Consider the following 14532-nt stretch of genomic DNA (forward strand, 5'->3'; position numbering starts at 1 on the left):
ACTTGTTAATTTTAGGAGTCACTTAAAGATTAAAAAACCTGTGTCTTTGTGAGATGTGTTTTGTGAAATTGCTTATTTTTTATCTTTCTGCATGAAACCATACCTAGACAGGGGGTAATGCCACATTTTAGGCCTGTTTGATTCAAAAAGCAGCAGTGTTCAGTTTTAAGCAATGCCAGTTGACTCCATCTCTGTTAGTCAGTGTAGAATAATGTTCACTCACCCTGCAGCTAGGCTTCTTGGTAGCTTTGGATCACCAGAGCTGCACAAACTCTTTTGACTTTTGTCTGTAAAGTCAAATGCTCTAGTCACAACACTTTCATGGCCCAGTTAGAAATGTCCTTAATTAATGTCACCTAATTTCAAACAGTGTTTAGTATCTCAGTTCTGCAAATAACTGATGGTAAGGTTGGTTTGCCCTTCCTCTTTGCTCCTGTTGTTATGCACTCTATCCACAGGAGTAATTATGTTTATTTTAAGAAAACTTCCTGTATAAATGGAATGTTCATCACCATTTTGAAGACACAGACAAAGAGTGTCTTAAAGGAATATCTTCTACTAAAAGCTGGTATAATATTTTATGCTACAAACTGGAATCCCATTCTATGTGGTAATGAACTCTGTTTGTCCAAGTAATGTGTATTTGTTAATTGTCAGTATCTATTTATAAGAATCTAACTTTCTGTGAATATTTTGAGAGGCTACACTACACTTATTCTGGATGTTATTTATTCATTAATGGAACACCCACTGATAGTAATACTGAGAGTCAAATAGCTGCACCAAGAAGGTATTGGGGATGTTCTAATGTCTTGTCAAACCACGGTGGATTAAGGAATAAATGCATTCAGGTGTTTTTTGCTTCGTAATCAGTGCTCCCTATTAAATACATTTCTGTCACTGTAATGAAAGAAAAATTAAGTAAACTTGTAAAAGTTTTTGGATTTAAGACAACTAGGAACTGTTCGTTTTAATCTTATAACCTTGTATATTGCATGGATTTTACCCTGTTTGGGTTTACTTTTGTTTCTTCTTTCTGTATTGTCTGTTCTAGATAACAGTCTTGGATGAGACATGGACAGTGTTTCGGCGGTACAGTCGTTTTCGAGAATTGCATAGAACTTTAAAACTGAAGTACCCAGAGGTAGGTTTTGGTAAAACTTCTTTTACAGAAAAGGGTAGAGACTTGAAAAAAAGTGGTTTGAGATATGTTCACTCAAAAAGGGAGGCGATTTCAGATAGCCAGCACAATTTCACCAACACAGTTCCTGCCTGACAAATTTAGTGACCTTCTATGATGGAGTGGGTATATTGGTGCACATGGGAAGAGCTATGGGTGTCATCTCTTTTCATCTGTAAAGCCTTTGACATGGTGTCTTGGTTTGGGACAGTTTAGAGAGATGGGCACTCTGAAATGAGTAACTTTCCCCTTCTTTCCAACCAATCCTTTCCTACCATTAAGGAATAAGATAAGAGTAGATATAGGTGGAAAAATAACACATTACTAATAGACAGAATGCCAACAAGGCAAGAAAAAAAAGGTCAGTAATTTCTAGGTACCAAACTGCAAAACACTCACAACCTCACTGGAACAGAGACCCAAAATGACAGAAAGAGCCTTTCCTGAGATGGCACGAGGCAGGGATAGCCTCAGGCTTGTAGGACAAAGGGACAAGATGCCATCACATCCCTCTTGGAAGGAGGGAGCTTTACAGAGCAGTTCTAGCAGCAGACGAAGACTTGCCGGCTCCTGTGGGGTCGGCCTGCTGCTTCCTCCTGTTCACAGGCTCTGCTGCTGGTGCTGTGCTCTGCACTTGTGGCTGTGGAATGAGGGGAAAAGGACCATTCTGTGGGTGCTGGCATGGGGTGGCCTGGCTCTGGGAACTCTCTGGCTTTTTTTGCTGTCAGCGGAGTTTGCAAATCCACTTTGAAATGGTTTCTAATTGCAAAATGCAGTCTTTGTGGATGGCTATGGTTGAAGCTGAAGCTGCCAGAAAGAGAGGGGTTCTGCTCCCGTAGCCTTGTCTCCTGAAGCAGGCAGCTGACTGATTCAGACTGGCTTGCTGGAGCCCATGGCGACTGGCAGACACCCACAGAAGTCACCCCAAGGCAGCTCAGACCTGCCAACTGCACTCTCTCTCTGAGATGGGAGAAAAGAACACAAACGAAAAGAGATCCCAAAAAGGGAGGAGAAACCTTTAACTGAGCAAAGACCAAACAGCCTGCAAAACAAATTCCACGTGGCAAAGGACTGGAAGCTGCCTGGGAGGACCAATTTTGAAAATACCCACAGTAGCACCTCCTCACACACACAAGGTCTCTGGCTGCAGAGTCTTAAGGAGACTAACAATTCTTCATGCAGGTAAATATGGAATACACTAAAATTATGGATCATCCCAGTACACATGGTCCCCACAATCCTTTTCTTTAGATTGGAAGGAGATGAATTTGATGGATGAACTGTTTTGGTGGTTGAGGAATTGCTTGGATGGTCACATCCAGCAGGTGGTGGTCAATGGCTTAAGGTCCACACAGACACCAGTGAAAAGTGGTATCCTTCAGGATTCCATACTGGGACCAGTGCTGTTAAATATCTCCATTAGCTGACACAGAAGGAACAAGCATACCCTCAGCAAGTTTGCAGATGACACCAAGCTGAGTGTGGCTCACAAGCATGAGGGATGGGATGCCATCCAGAGGGACCTAGATGAATTCAAGGAATAGGCCCATGGGAATCTTATGAGGTTCAACAAGGCCAAGTGCACCTGCGTGCAGGCAGTTCCTGGTATGAGTACAGGATGTGGAATGAGGGGATTCAGAGGAGCACTGCCAAGAAGGATTTGGGTGTGCTGTGGATGAGAGGCTGGGTGTGACCCAGCAATGTGTACTCACAGCCCTGAAAGCCAGTCATGTCCTGGGCTGCATCAAAAAAGTGGCCTGCAGGTCTAGTGAGGTGATTCTCCACCTATGCTCTGGCCCAGCCATCCAACTCTGGAATCCTCAGCACAGGAGGGACATGGACCTCTTGGAGTTGGATGCAGAGGGAGGGATACTAAGTTAATCAGATGGCTGGAGCACCTCTCCTCTGGAAAGAGGCTGAGAGCTGGGGTTGTTCAGCCTGGAGAAGGGTCTGGGTAGACCTTATAGCAGGCTTTCAGTTCTTGAAGGGGGATTATTAGAAAGATGGGAACAGATGGGGACAGATTATTAGAAAGATGGGGACAGATTTTGCAGCAGGGCTGTTGCAGTAGGACAAGGAGTAATGGTTTTAAACTGCAGAAGGCAGATTCAGAATGAAATGTAAGAAAGAAAATTTTTACAATGGTACAATTTTTACAATGCCTAGAGAAGTAGTGGATGCTTCATCACCAGATATATTCAAGGACAGGTTTAGTTGGAACTCTGATCAGCCTGATCTAGTTGAAGATGTCCCTGCTCATGACAGGGGGCTGGACTCAATGGCCGTTAAAGGTCTCTTCCAACCCAAATGATTTTATGATTCTATGACTCGTCTCAGACATCTGTCCTGTAAGACTGACAAGCCTTTCAGCACTTCAGAGACCCAAGGGTGCTCGATACAGGATAGATGTTGCAATGAAACTGTGACTCTGTGTGTTGCTCCTGGCCATAAATTCCCTTTACTGATGACCGGCGTCATTCCCTGGAGGTTGCTGTTTTTTTCATTGCAAGATACTTGTAGTCAGATCCTGTTGTCCTGACAACTTCTCATTTGAAAGAAGAGCATTGCTTCACAGATCCCCTTTTGTAATAGTGACTTTCAAGTTTCTGCAAAATGAAAAATTGATCGGAGTACTTCAGAGACTCTGGGCATTTAGGATGAGGAACTGTGCCTGATGAAGCTTTAGTTCATTGGAGTGAGCATTTATGGAATTACAGTTTTTAGTTTTCACATCTAACTTTTAATTATTAACATTTTTCTTCCCTCGTACATGTTCCCTTGGATATTAGAAGAAATAAATCATTCAAGCAATGAAAGTGACCCTGATTTGAGAGTTAGCACAAGTAAAGAAGCTTGGGCAGTATATTAAAAAATAGGAATATGATGAAGAAGGAGAGACATACAATAGTGTGAACATGCTTTCTTGGTCTTCGTTAACATATGGTTTAAGCTAAAAATGAAATGAGCATGGAACAGACCTTGGGTCTGGGGCTCAAGATTGTTCCCATTCCAAAACAGTATGGAAACCAGAAATGGAAAGTACTGTGCACCAAATATCTAAGAAAAAGTTTAAAAAAGAAAAAGGAGAGATAGGAAAAAAAAAATTAAGTCATCTTTTTTAGCGACAGAATTTTTTTAAGGTAAAATTGAGTTTTTAATGGGAAATTGAAATGTTCTCTGTAGATAAATGCTTTTAAAAATATTGCTTGTGAACATCAGTACAATTTTTTTTTTAAAATAAACTGCCATTTCCTTTTGGGTGTTAGAGTTATAGTCTGTCAACAGGAATATCCTAATTGCATCTAACTCTAGAAAAAAGAGCCAGGCAGTCATCCAACTGACATGAAAAAGGGTCACCTGAATTCCTGTGTAGACTGATTTTCCTCATTTAAGAAAATGTGCTAGAGTAGTCTTCTTCAGAGTCGGTTATTGGTCCTGACAGTACGTTGAGGAACAACTGAATTCTTTAATGATTGTGTCAGAGGGAGATCAGCTTCCTTCTTGTAGGTAGTAATTGGATTCAGGAGGAATCCAATGTTCTTAAAGCCACTATTAAAATGTCCCGTGTGCTGCAGTATATTAATTTCTCCTTTTTGAATAAAGTATTTGTGACTGAAAGTGCAAATTCAGGCTTTTTTTGGTGTTTCAAGAGGGAGTAGGTTTTTTATATTCTTACTTATTTGTTTGTTTTGAAGAACCATGACAGCATGAGTAGTATTATTAGGTCAAAATGAAGTCCACCATCCAAGTGTGTATAACAGGATAAGATCCCAGCCCAGAGCACAGGTACATACTTTTCTTCATCTTGGAGTCTTCCCAGCTGAAGTTGTTTTTGTTGTAGTTAACAAAGTTCATAGTTAATATTTTTCCTCTGGATTTTTTTCCACTGGATTTTATCTGTATTTTAAATTCTCTACACTGCACACTTTCTTAGTAGCTTATAGAGGCAATTTTCTTTGGCAGCTTATTTTCTTTTATCTTCTGTCTGTGGTTTTGCTTGCTAGGTCAATACATTTGCCAGTTTAATGTGTCAGTTTGTTCCTTATTGACACTTCTGTGTTGCCATATGTTTGTGTCTTAGGTAAACTTACTGAGATTCACATCTAGTGTGTTAACAGAATGATTAGTTAGTTATGCCAAAGCAGAAGTGTCTAATTTCCATGTAGGACACACATGATACTTCTATTAAGCTATCTGTTCGTTTGTGAAGAAGTTTTGTAAGTCACTGCAAGTACCAAGTCTTACAAGGTTGCCAATAGTATCTTTATCCAGCCTTGACTGAGTTTTCACTTCACAACAACTTTCACTGAATGATCAGAGAGCTTCAAATACACTCATGTTTGCTAAATACCAAGCATGCTAAAGATTAGGAGAAGCAAGATAAGCATTTGATCATGTGAGCTAGTGCTTTTAGATAGGTACTGGCACATAAGTACCTGTTCTGGAAACTCTTGCAGCACCAACAATGTCTTCTCTGTTTTACACAGTACAGGCTGTTGTGTTGTGTCCATTCCTGCTTTGAGACTTGGAGCAGGGAATGGCAGGTTTGGGGGTAGAAGAGACCTATATAATATGTAGTGAGTTTCTTCTACTTGTCAGCGTTTCTACAAACTACTCTGTCCTTGTTTATCAGAGGGGAAGAGCATGTTGTGATGGATGAAACACAAAATATTGTGTGCTGCAGTAAAGATTAGGCATTTGTTTTCTTTGAGGGAATTTCATTAACAGTGTTGCATATGTGAATGACTGATGGCTTTCCATATTTTTACCTTTATTTTAAATAGCTGTAATTTATGGTAATTTTGGATTAGTTCTGCAGTGTAAGTAGCAGTTCAGTTTGTGTGGTAAATTGAAACTCATCTGTCTGCTTCTGCTCATCAGTCATTGAGCTAATTTAGGATTCACTTAGGATGATGCTAAAATGCATTTTAATACCAAACTTGTCAGAGTTGTGTCTTTAGTCACTGTGTATTATTTCAAAGAAACTTGATCGTTAAAAGGATCTTATCAGAATCTATCAGAGTTGAGTTTTATTTTGCACAGTTCACCTTCCCACTCTAAATTAATATTTATAATGAATAGCGAAAATACTGTGGGCATGTTTAATATATGAGTGTCCTGCTTTTAGAAGTGAACTTTACAGCTCATTAGTTGCTCAGCTCTGAGTTACTATATCAGTATTTTAATAATTTGCTGATCTTGCATTTCATGTTTCTGCCACTGAATTCCCAGAGGGATATCTTGGCAAACTGATGTATTAGGAAGGTTTTTTTTTAAAAAAGTATCTCTTTCAAAAGCAGAAACTTACCTAATATCTTCTGGTCTTAAAGATGTCATATATATTATATATCTGCATATTTCTTCTAATGTGATTAAGGGGCTGCTGACAACTAAAATGTGCCACATGAAAATTTTGAAAGACTTAAGCTGCAGCAGGGTGAGACTGAGCCAGTGATAGATAACTACCAAGCATTTAACAGTGTCTGTTTTTGGGGGGGTCTACATGACTGTCATTTGCCCAACTCCAGCTTTCTTGCACTGCTAGATTGTTAATGACCATTTTATTACTTTTGGATTTTTAATTAAGACCATATTTGGCTTTCAGTTACAGTTGTCTCTCTAATGAATGCACTTTTTGTTTGTTATTAGAGAAGAGAGTAAATGGATCTCCATTCTCAATTGAGAAGTGAGAACTTCCATAGTTAGTTTCTCCTGGTTTTCTCTCTGTCTTCATCTTTTCTTACCAGTTATTGGTTTTGGAATAGTACCAGAATGTTGGTTTCTGCAGAAAACTTTCCTTCCTGATCCACATCTTGCTGCAAGGGAAGTCTCACTCTCCTAACACTTTCTAATTCTCCTAACACTTTCTTGTCTCTACTTTCTTTCAAAAGAGAGCAGAGAAACAGCTCCTATTTGTCTTTCTCCTTACCAAATCCAGGGTTTATGAAGTCCCTCCTTCATATGGGAGTCCTTAAGTCCCACTTGCATCTAGGTTTTGTGGGGCTTTCACTGTAGCCTCTGCTTATTGAGTTCCCTGTCAGTCATCTTGAAAACTGTTTCTGTATGCATAAAAATCTCTACATGTTGCTAAGGAAAGCACCTTCCATAGAGGCATTTTTATTGCTAATAGTGATTCTTGACTTAAAATATTAGAAAATCCCTGGAGAGCTGCCAAGGAGAAGCTATAAGGCATGCTTGCATTTATAGATTCATTTATGGACATAAGGACATGCATGTGTCCTGTTCAGCAGGAATGCCACAGCTATTGACTTCTAGCCTATTTAACAGAATGTAATAATTTATGTAATATCTGTATTTAATTTATGGAGGTCTGTATATAAGTATATATTTGTGTCTTTTGGGGTCTAGGCACAAAGGGACTGTTTAGAGTTTAAAAATAATTATGGGTCTTAACCTGTAAGAATTTCATGAAATTTAAAGAGCAGAACATAATTCTCAGATTTTTCAGAAGTACTAAGTGAATGTTTTCAAAAACATACTGAAATCAAAACATTTGTTGCAAGCTTATTTTAAAACATTTTTAAATACTTTGTAATATTTCAGATTTTTCAAAACTCAAAAAGTACTCTGTTTTTCATCCAAAATATTTTGCATCTCAGTGAAGAAAGACAAATGTTTGCATCTCAGTGACAGCAATACCTATTTCGTCCATTCATATTCGCAACCACCCAACATGTAATGTGTATGTTTGCTATTAAAATAGAGCCGACACCAGGTTTTTAATTGTTTCTTAAGTTCATTTGATACACTTTTCTGCTATTGCTTATTGTTCAGGTAGTTCAGCTATGTAGTGATTAATGAAGAGTCACGAACTGTTTATGGAGCCACCACTGACTGATCTCACTATCCTTTCCTTTTGACTCTACTCCTCTTTTGGGTGACTGCCAGGGAAGGATCTCTGTTTCTTTTTTAAGAGGTCCATACATCTGGTGCTCTTGATAAGTAGTAAGTGGAAGAAATCTTCAACATGAATGGCTGGCATAGATAATGGAGAGGGGATGAATTTGAGGTGAAGTCATTAATTTTAGGAGAATATCCTTGGATTCTGGAATTGATCACTGACAGACAAATGCAATATGTTAGTAACTTTCAAAACATGGTTGGCGTGAATCTGGGGATTTTTATTCTTCCTCCCCCTCGCCAATAATCTTAAGGATAATTAAGCAATTTCTGTGTACTCATGTAATGATTAAATTATTTTTAATGTCTTATCAGACATGCAGAATTCTCCCTTCCAATGAAGAATGCAAACAAAATTAAACCAGGAGTGGAGCAGTAGGCCAGCAGACTTGTGCAGAGCACTTGGGGGCAGTGTTTGGGCTGGGATCTTGGCTAACTGCTCCAGTTCTGGTTTATAACTCTGTAGCTGAAGAGTTTTATTGAATGCAAAATTTTTGTTAATATTCTGTGATCGAGGTACTTGGCTTGCAGGGCTGGCAAGCCCGTTGCCATGTAACTAGTGAGCTCCTGGAGCTTAGGAGCTAATTTGGCAACAGAAGTCAGAAGCTTATTGCATGAGAGCTGGTTGGCCTGAAACTGCTGATTTTACCATTAGATTTTCTACTTTACTGGCATTAGTAACTATATATTTAGTTAGTATATAAGCTGTAGGTAATATGCTCACATTGAATGCAAAATTCTGGACATTTGGATTCTTCTAGTATTTGGTTTTAAATAGCATAGAATAGTATAGTTGTAAATAACAGAACTTTCCTAAGACAATGTTGAAAATTATTTTGTTCTGAAACCTGCTGAACTTATGCCAAAGTCTTGATCCTGCAGTGACTGAAGTCCCAATCTATTCACAAATTCATTCATTGTTGACATTGATGTTTAGAAACTCTGAAGACTAAGAAGCAATTTAAAATCAGGGGTTACATGCACTAGAGAGAGCAGGGTGTAGCATATAATACTGAACATGATTGTACATACCTTGCTACAAATGCTGTCTCATTATTTTAGAAAATTCAGGTTTATTTGGATATGGATTCTCAGTTCAGGTTCTTTCATGGAGCCCTATGACCCTTTGTAAACATAGAACATAGTCTCTAACAATATTTTAAGATTTTTCTATTTCTTTGAATATTTGATCCAGTGAAGAAATAAGCTTGTTGAAAGGGTTTTGGCTGAACTGGAAGGATGTTTCTGGGTGTCTGGATATGAAGTAGCAAATTTGGTTTGTTTTTTTTTTTTTTCAAATAGTCAAGACTGATGTACTGTAGTTTTGGTTTTAAACAATGGTAAAATATAATAGCACTCAGAGATTTGATATGAGAACCATAGGACAAACACCAAGAATATATAAACAGTCTAAAAGCCTTTTTTTTTTTTTTAATGGAAATTTTGTATTAGGGCACAGGTGAAAATAAAAATTATTTGCAACACTGATGTGCTTGGAAATAGCAAATGCCTTGATATGTATTCTGGCAGAATTATATGTATAAAAGCGTTTAGAAAATAGTTTTTGAAATATGAATCTAAAGTAAGTACAGCGCTTCATTTTTACTTTCTAGCCTGGGAATTTAGTAGGCTTGGTAATACATCTTTCCATAAATATTGAAAGAAAAAAAAGGTAATAAGTTTTAGAACACATATCTGTGTGTAAACCCTTTAATGCTATTATACGAGCATGTGATTATAGCCTTTGGCTTCTTTCAGTACAAATTATGGTAATTATGATGTAGTTAATTTTAACATTCATATTCTTGTCACCCAGAACAGCCAGGAAGTGCATACACAGGAAGCATATTTTGTCACATGCATGTTTCCAGCTCCCATTCCTAATTATATTATGTTCACAGCAGTCTGCAAGCCTGCCAGTTTATATATGTACTACTTCCACATGAACCCAAGTTTGCCACTGCTTACAGATGAGATTTAAGTGGTAGGTCCTTGAAAGCTTCACCTGGCCTTTCTTTCTGCAGCATGAGACTGGTAAAATTTTTATAAAAAATTTTTAGCATATTTCTTAGTACATCTCTCTACAAATGAACAGGAGAATTCATTCCAATAAGTGAAGTGTGAAAAACATCGCTGCTACCCATATCATATAGTTCAGTGAAAGCTTGATTACAGGGAAATGTATTTATTCCAAATGGTCCCTCTGAATTCATAGTTGCTAACCAGAACTCGAGCATCAGAGACAACAGCAAACCCTCCAGCATATTTGCTTCCAGCATAATACACAATTCTCCATCTATTTCAGAGTTGGAAAATGAAATCGGTGTGTGAATTTCAGTGTGTGAAATTGTTGTGACAATTTCTTGTCACAATACTGAATCTGAATGTGTAAGAGTTTTGTAAAAACCCAGTTTGGGGACTAATTTGTGTTTGTTGTTGCTTTGGGTGCTAGATTCGTGCAGCAAAATTTTCTTGGCTTGGTACATATGATTCTGCAGAGATACAGCTTCTCTCTATCTCTTCTCCATTCCTTTCTTTCCTCCTGGGGTTGTTGATGAGACCCGGCCTTTTTTGGTCTTTCCCTAGCAGCAAGTGAAACTTGTGAGCTTCCAAACAGTTCTCTGAGCTTTATCGGTCTTCTGATAGATTCAGAATGAAACAAGTTTAACCAAATGCCAGGTTTCATTGATTGTGCTGTGCAAAAGTCTTTTACATGAGTAACATAGAAATTGAAAAAAAAGCATTTAGAGAGGTGTGAGTCCATCATCTCATAATTTTTGAACTATTTGACAGAATAATTGCTTTGATCATTTGATAATCTGATTTTCAAGGCACTACTCAATTACCTACGGAATGTGCGTAATATCAAAATATTCATGTTGTGTTATCAGTAAAACAGTTTTGTATGGATAACAGCTATCTGTGAGAGAGGAATCCTCTGAGAAGAATTCCTAGACAATATGGCTGGAGATTTAGGTGCTCATTGAAACTGAGCCACTTCTTAGCTGTTCCTGACTATTGGCTGACTTGGGGAATGCCTTAGCCTTGTATCTGTTTTTGTGCTGCTTAGTGAAAAGCAGAAGGGAGGATTGGAGCTTTTGCTGTTTCTTTTTTTTCTATTACTACCTCCCTTCAGTGGACTTTTGGATATGTACTCCATTAATCATTAGCTGTTAGTGACAGTCTCACTGCCTTCCAAGGGTTTGTAAAGAACAGCTTGTTCTTGTTGGCTTTGTCAGGAATATGCTGCTAGATTAAGTACGCCTTTCAAGTAGAATCCTTTCATATCACTTGATTTAGTGACCCAGCTCAAACTCTAGTTTTGTGAAAATACCCTGGTTAATTTTGAACAAATAGCATAGAGAGTAGCAAAAATTGTCAGGCTCCAGCTGTACTGCCTGTTGTGGTTTTTTTTCTTACATATTTAGGTGGTATAACTGACACAACTGCACATGTGAAACTGTTTGCTAAACTTTTTTCACTCTCAAATCTGGAGAATTGTACCATGCTCTCTTGTGCTTCATGAGGCAGCTTTTGAATAGGATATTTCAGATTTCTCCTCTCTTTGGAACCACCAGGAAAATGAACAAGGAAATACAGATTGCAGATTTTGCAGCACAGTAAGAATATTAGCTGTTTATTTAGGCATTGTTGTATTCATCAAATGAGTGTTTCATTATCTAAATGGGATTAAGATACAGGTGACTTCTATCTGATGTCATCTGCAATAAAGGCAATCTTCTGAAAAATTTCCCCTTCTGTATCTAGTAACAATTTTTACACATTTTAATATACATTTATGGCTTACAATTTCTCTAGCTACATTAGAGGAGTAAAAGAGCATAAGTGCTATGCTGAGCCTTGTGCTCCCTAACAAGGAGGGGCATGTTTGCCAATGACACCAGTGTGCCCCAGGAATGTGTGCTTGCAGCCTGGAAAGCCAACTGCATCCCAGGCTGCATCAGAGCACTATGGGCAATAGGTGAGCGCATGGGAGAGAGTGCAGAGGAAGGTTGGAAAGATGCTCAGAGTGCTGGAGTGCCTCTCCCATGAAGACAGACTGAGGGAGAGAAGATTCTGGAGAGACTTGAGGCACCTTCCAGTACCTAAAAGGGCTCCAAGAGAGCTGGAGAGGGACTTTGTAAAAAGGTGTGGAGAGACAGGACAAGGGGGAATGGCTTTAAATTGACAGAGGGTAGGTTTAGGTTAGATCCTAGGAAGAAATTAGTCCCTGTGAGGTTGATGAGGCACTGGCACAGGTTGCCTAGGAAAGCTGTGGCTGCATCATCCCCAGAAGTGTTCAAGGCCAGGTTGTACAGGGCTTGGAGCAACCTGGTCTAATGGAAGGCATCCCTCCAGTGGCAGGGAGGTTGGAATGAGATGGGCTCTAGGGTCCTTCCCAACCCAAACCATTCTATGATTCTAAAACCAACCTTAAGGTTACCATTTTTACAATCTACAAGAGGCATTTTTTGTTTAAAGGTCTTTTTTAGGTATAACTTTATCATGTTCCTGCTAATGACCTTTCAGACTCAATATGGTGAAAATAATACTGTGTTTCTCAGTTAAAAATTACTTGATTTTAGAAGAAAGGAAGGAAACAAATTTCTCTGGCCTGTGCACGTGGTAGTACAGTTAATAAATATGTTTCTAAATACCTTGTTTTGTATTCAAAGAGGGATCTTCCTGTAAAGCTCTCTTCACTGCTGTGATGTAAATATATATAAAAAAAAAAAGTGGAAGGGTCTTTTACTATCTGTCTCTGCAACTCAATTTACAGAAAGCTTCACCTTACAGAAGAGAAGTATCAATTACTCTAGAGAGGCTAAAGCAAGAAAGCCCAAGCCAAAAAATATATATTAGACATGCCTGCATGACAAAAATCAATAAAATACAATCTCTTGTGGTTTAATATGAAAATAAACACAAAGAAGTGGCTTTCAGGAAAAATATTGAGCTGCAGGTATAGAATTGAAGATGTCAAGAGAAGACTGAAAGCAGAGGATGTTGTCCAGTTTACTGTAGGATATATTTCAGAACCAAAGCCAGGAATAATAGTGTTGGAGGGTAAGTTGTCTGGCCATGTCTGAAAACCAAAATTCAGTGTGAGAATGTTAGTGATGTGAGTGAGAGTGAGATGAAAAAGCACTCTTCTAATGGGTGCCAAACTTTGGGACATATTGTTAAAACATTTGATTAATTCATGGTTATCTATAATTGGGTAAAATGCTGTGAATAATAAAAGGAATGAAAGGTATGTTTTTGTTTGGCTAATTTCTTCTCTGTTGAATTCATTATTTTCTGTCATACTTACCTGTAGGTACTACTGGGTATTAATGAAGCTTTGATATTTGTGTTGTGCACTGCTGTCAGCAGTGCAGGTACTCTGAAGCTTTCTGGGTGTATACTCTATATTTTCCAGGAAATTTTAAAAATTTCTTTAAAACCACTTCTGAACACTGTATGTCGTAGTCTTCTTATATCCTCTGTAGAAAAAAAATTGAAACATAGCTTTAACAGTATTTTAAATCCTTAAATTACTCATTTTACGTTTAACTCCAATTTTATTTTTAAATCAGGGAATAAATAAGGAGATGTTTACTTTTAAGTTCAGTTTTTTGATAGTACCAGTAATGTAAAGTAATTGCAAATTAATGTACTGCAGGGCTTTATTTAAATAGGTAGAGTAGCATAATTTCCATTCTGATTGTACCTGAGGCTCATATGTGCTGTAACTCATTGTAAAGTTGCTGTAAAAAAACAGTGGAAAAAAATAATGTGTTCTTTTAGCTTTCCTCTGTTTTCCTGGGTTACTAAAACTTGTGTAGGTGAAGCAACATGGCTCTTACACAGACTCAGTGAAGCAGTGTTTGTTGGGAAAAAACATTGTTCTAGAAAGCACCTGATAGATAGATAGATAGATGGGAATTATGAAATTACTGATATAATAATCTATGCCCAAATTCTTGAAATTGTAAAACACATCCCTGTTTTCTCCCCTGCCCTAAGGAATAATGTTGGTTCAGTATCGTGTTGGCTTTTTCATGACTGTGTCTTTGAGATTTCCATGTCTATGTGGGTCTTGCTTATGAAGCATTTAGCTTTAAGTGCTTGATTAAGAAATGTTATTATTATTATTATTATTGTTATTGGAAACAAATATCTATTCTTACCCACCATCCTGACTCTCAAGAGCAGTACTAAATATGGTATTCCTCATGAAACTGATAGTAACAGTGGTCTTTCTGTACCCAGAGTTGCTTTTCTGCCCTGCACATTCAAAATCCTTTGCCAAGCAAGCTCTTGCAAATATATCTGTTGGGTTTATTACATTTATTTGGTTACTTGTCATTTTAAGCTTTACCTAGTGGCAACAGCAATAGTGGAAGGAAAATTTGTATGAGGCTTACAGCTAGTTTTTAAGTCTGTGA

At 38.0% G+C, this 14532-nt stretch overlaps 1 protein-coding gene across 9 annotated transcripts in view; it reads left to right on the plus strand.

Annotated features, from left to right (window-relative positions):
• KIF16B (kinesin family member 16B) overlaps nucleotides 1-14532 on the plus strand; it is a 141911-nt gene that overhangs the window by 97882 nt on the left and 29497 nt on the right. For 6 of the 9 annotated variants that reach the window (XR_008436382.1, XR_008436384.1, XR_008436385.1 and 3 more), the window contains exon 24: nucleotides 1055-1144. Coding sequence is in view for 3 of the 9 variants with exons in the window: in XM_053973913.1 (XP_053829888.1) it covers nucleotides 1055-1144 (90 nt within the window). In the remaining 6 variants the exon portion in view is untranslated. Of the gene's footprint in view, nucleotides 1-1054; nucleotides 1145-11529; nucleotides 11566-12881; nucleotides 13169-14532 lie in introns of those variants that run through there. The other 3 variants (XR_008436381.1, XM_053973915.1, XR_008436386.1) reach the window with 3 other exon arrangements.

This window comes from Vidua macroura, chromosome 3 (assembly GCF_024509145.1).
Source record: "Vidua macroura isolate BioBank_ID:100142 chromosome 3, ASM2450914v1, whole genome shotgun sequence".
NCBI classification, from domain to species: domain Eukaryota; kingdom Metazoa; phylum Chordata; class Aves; order Passeriformes; family Viduidae; genus Vidua; species Vidua macroura.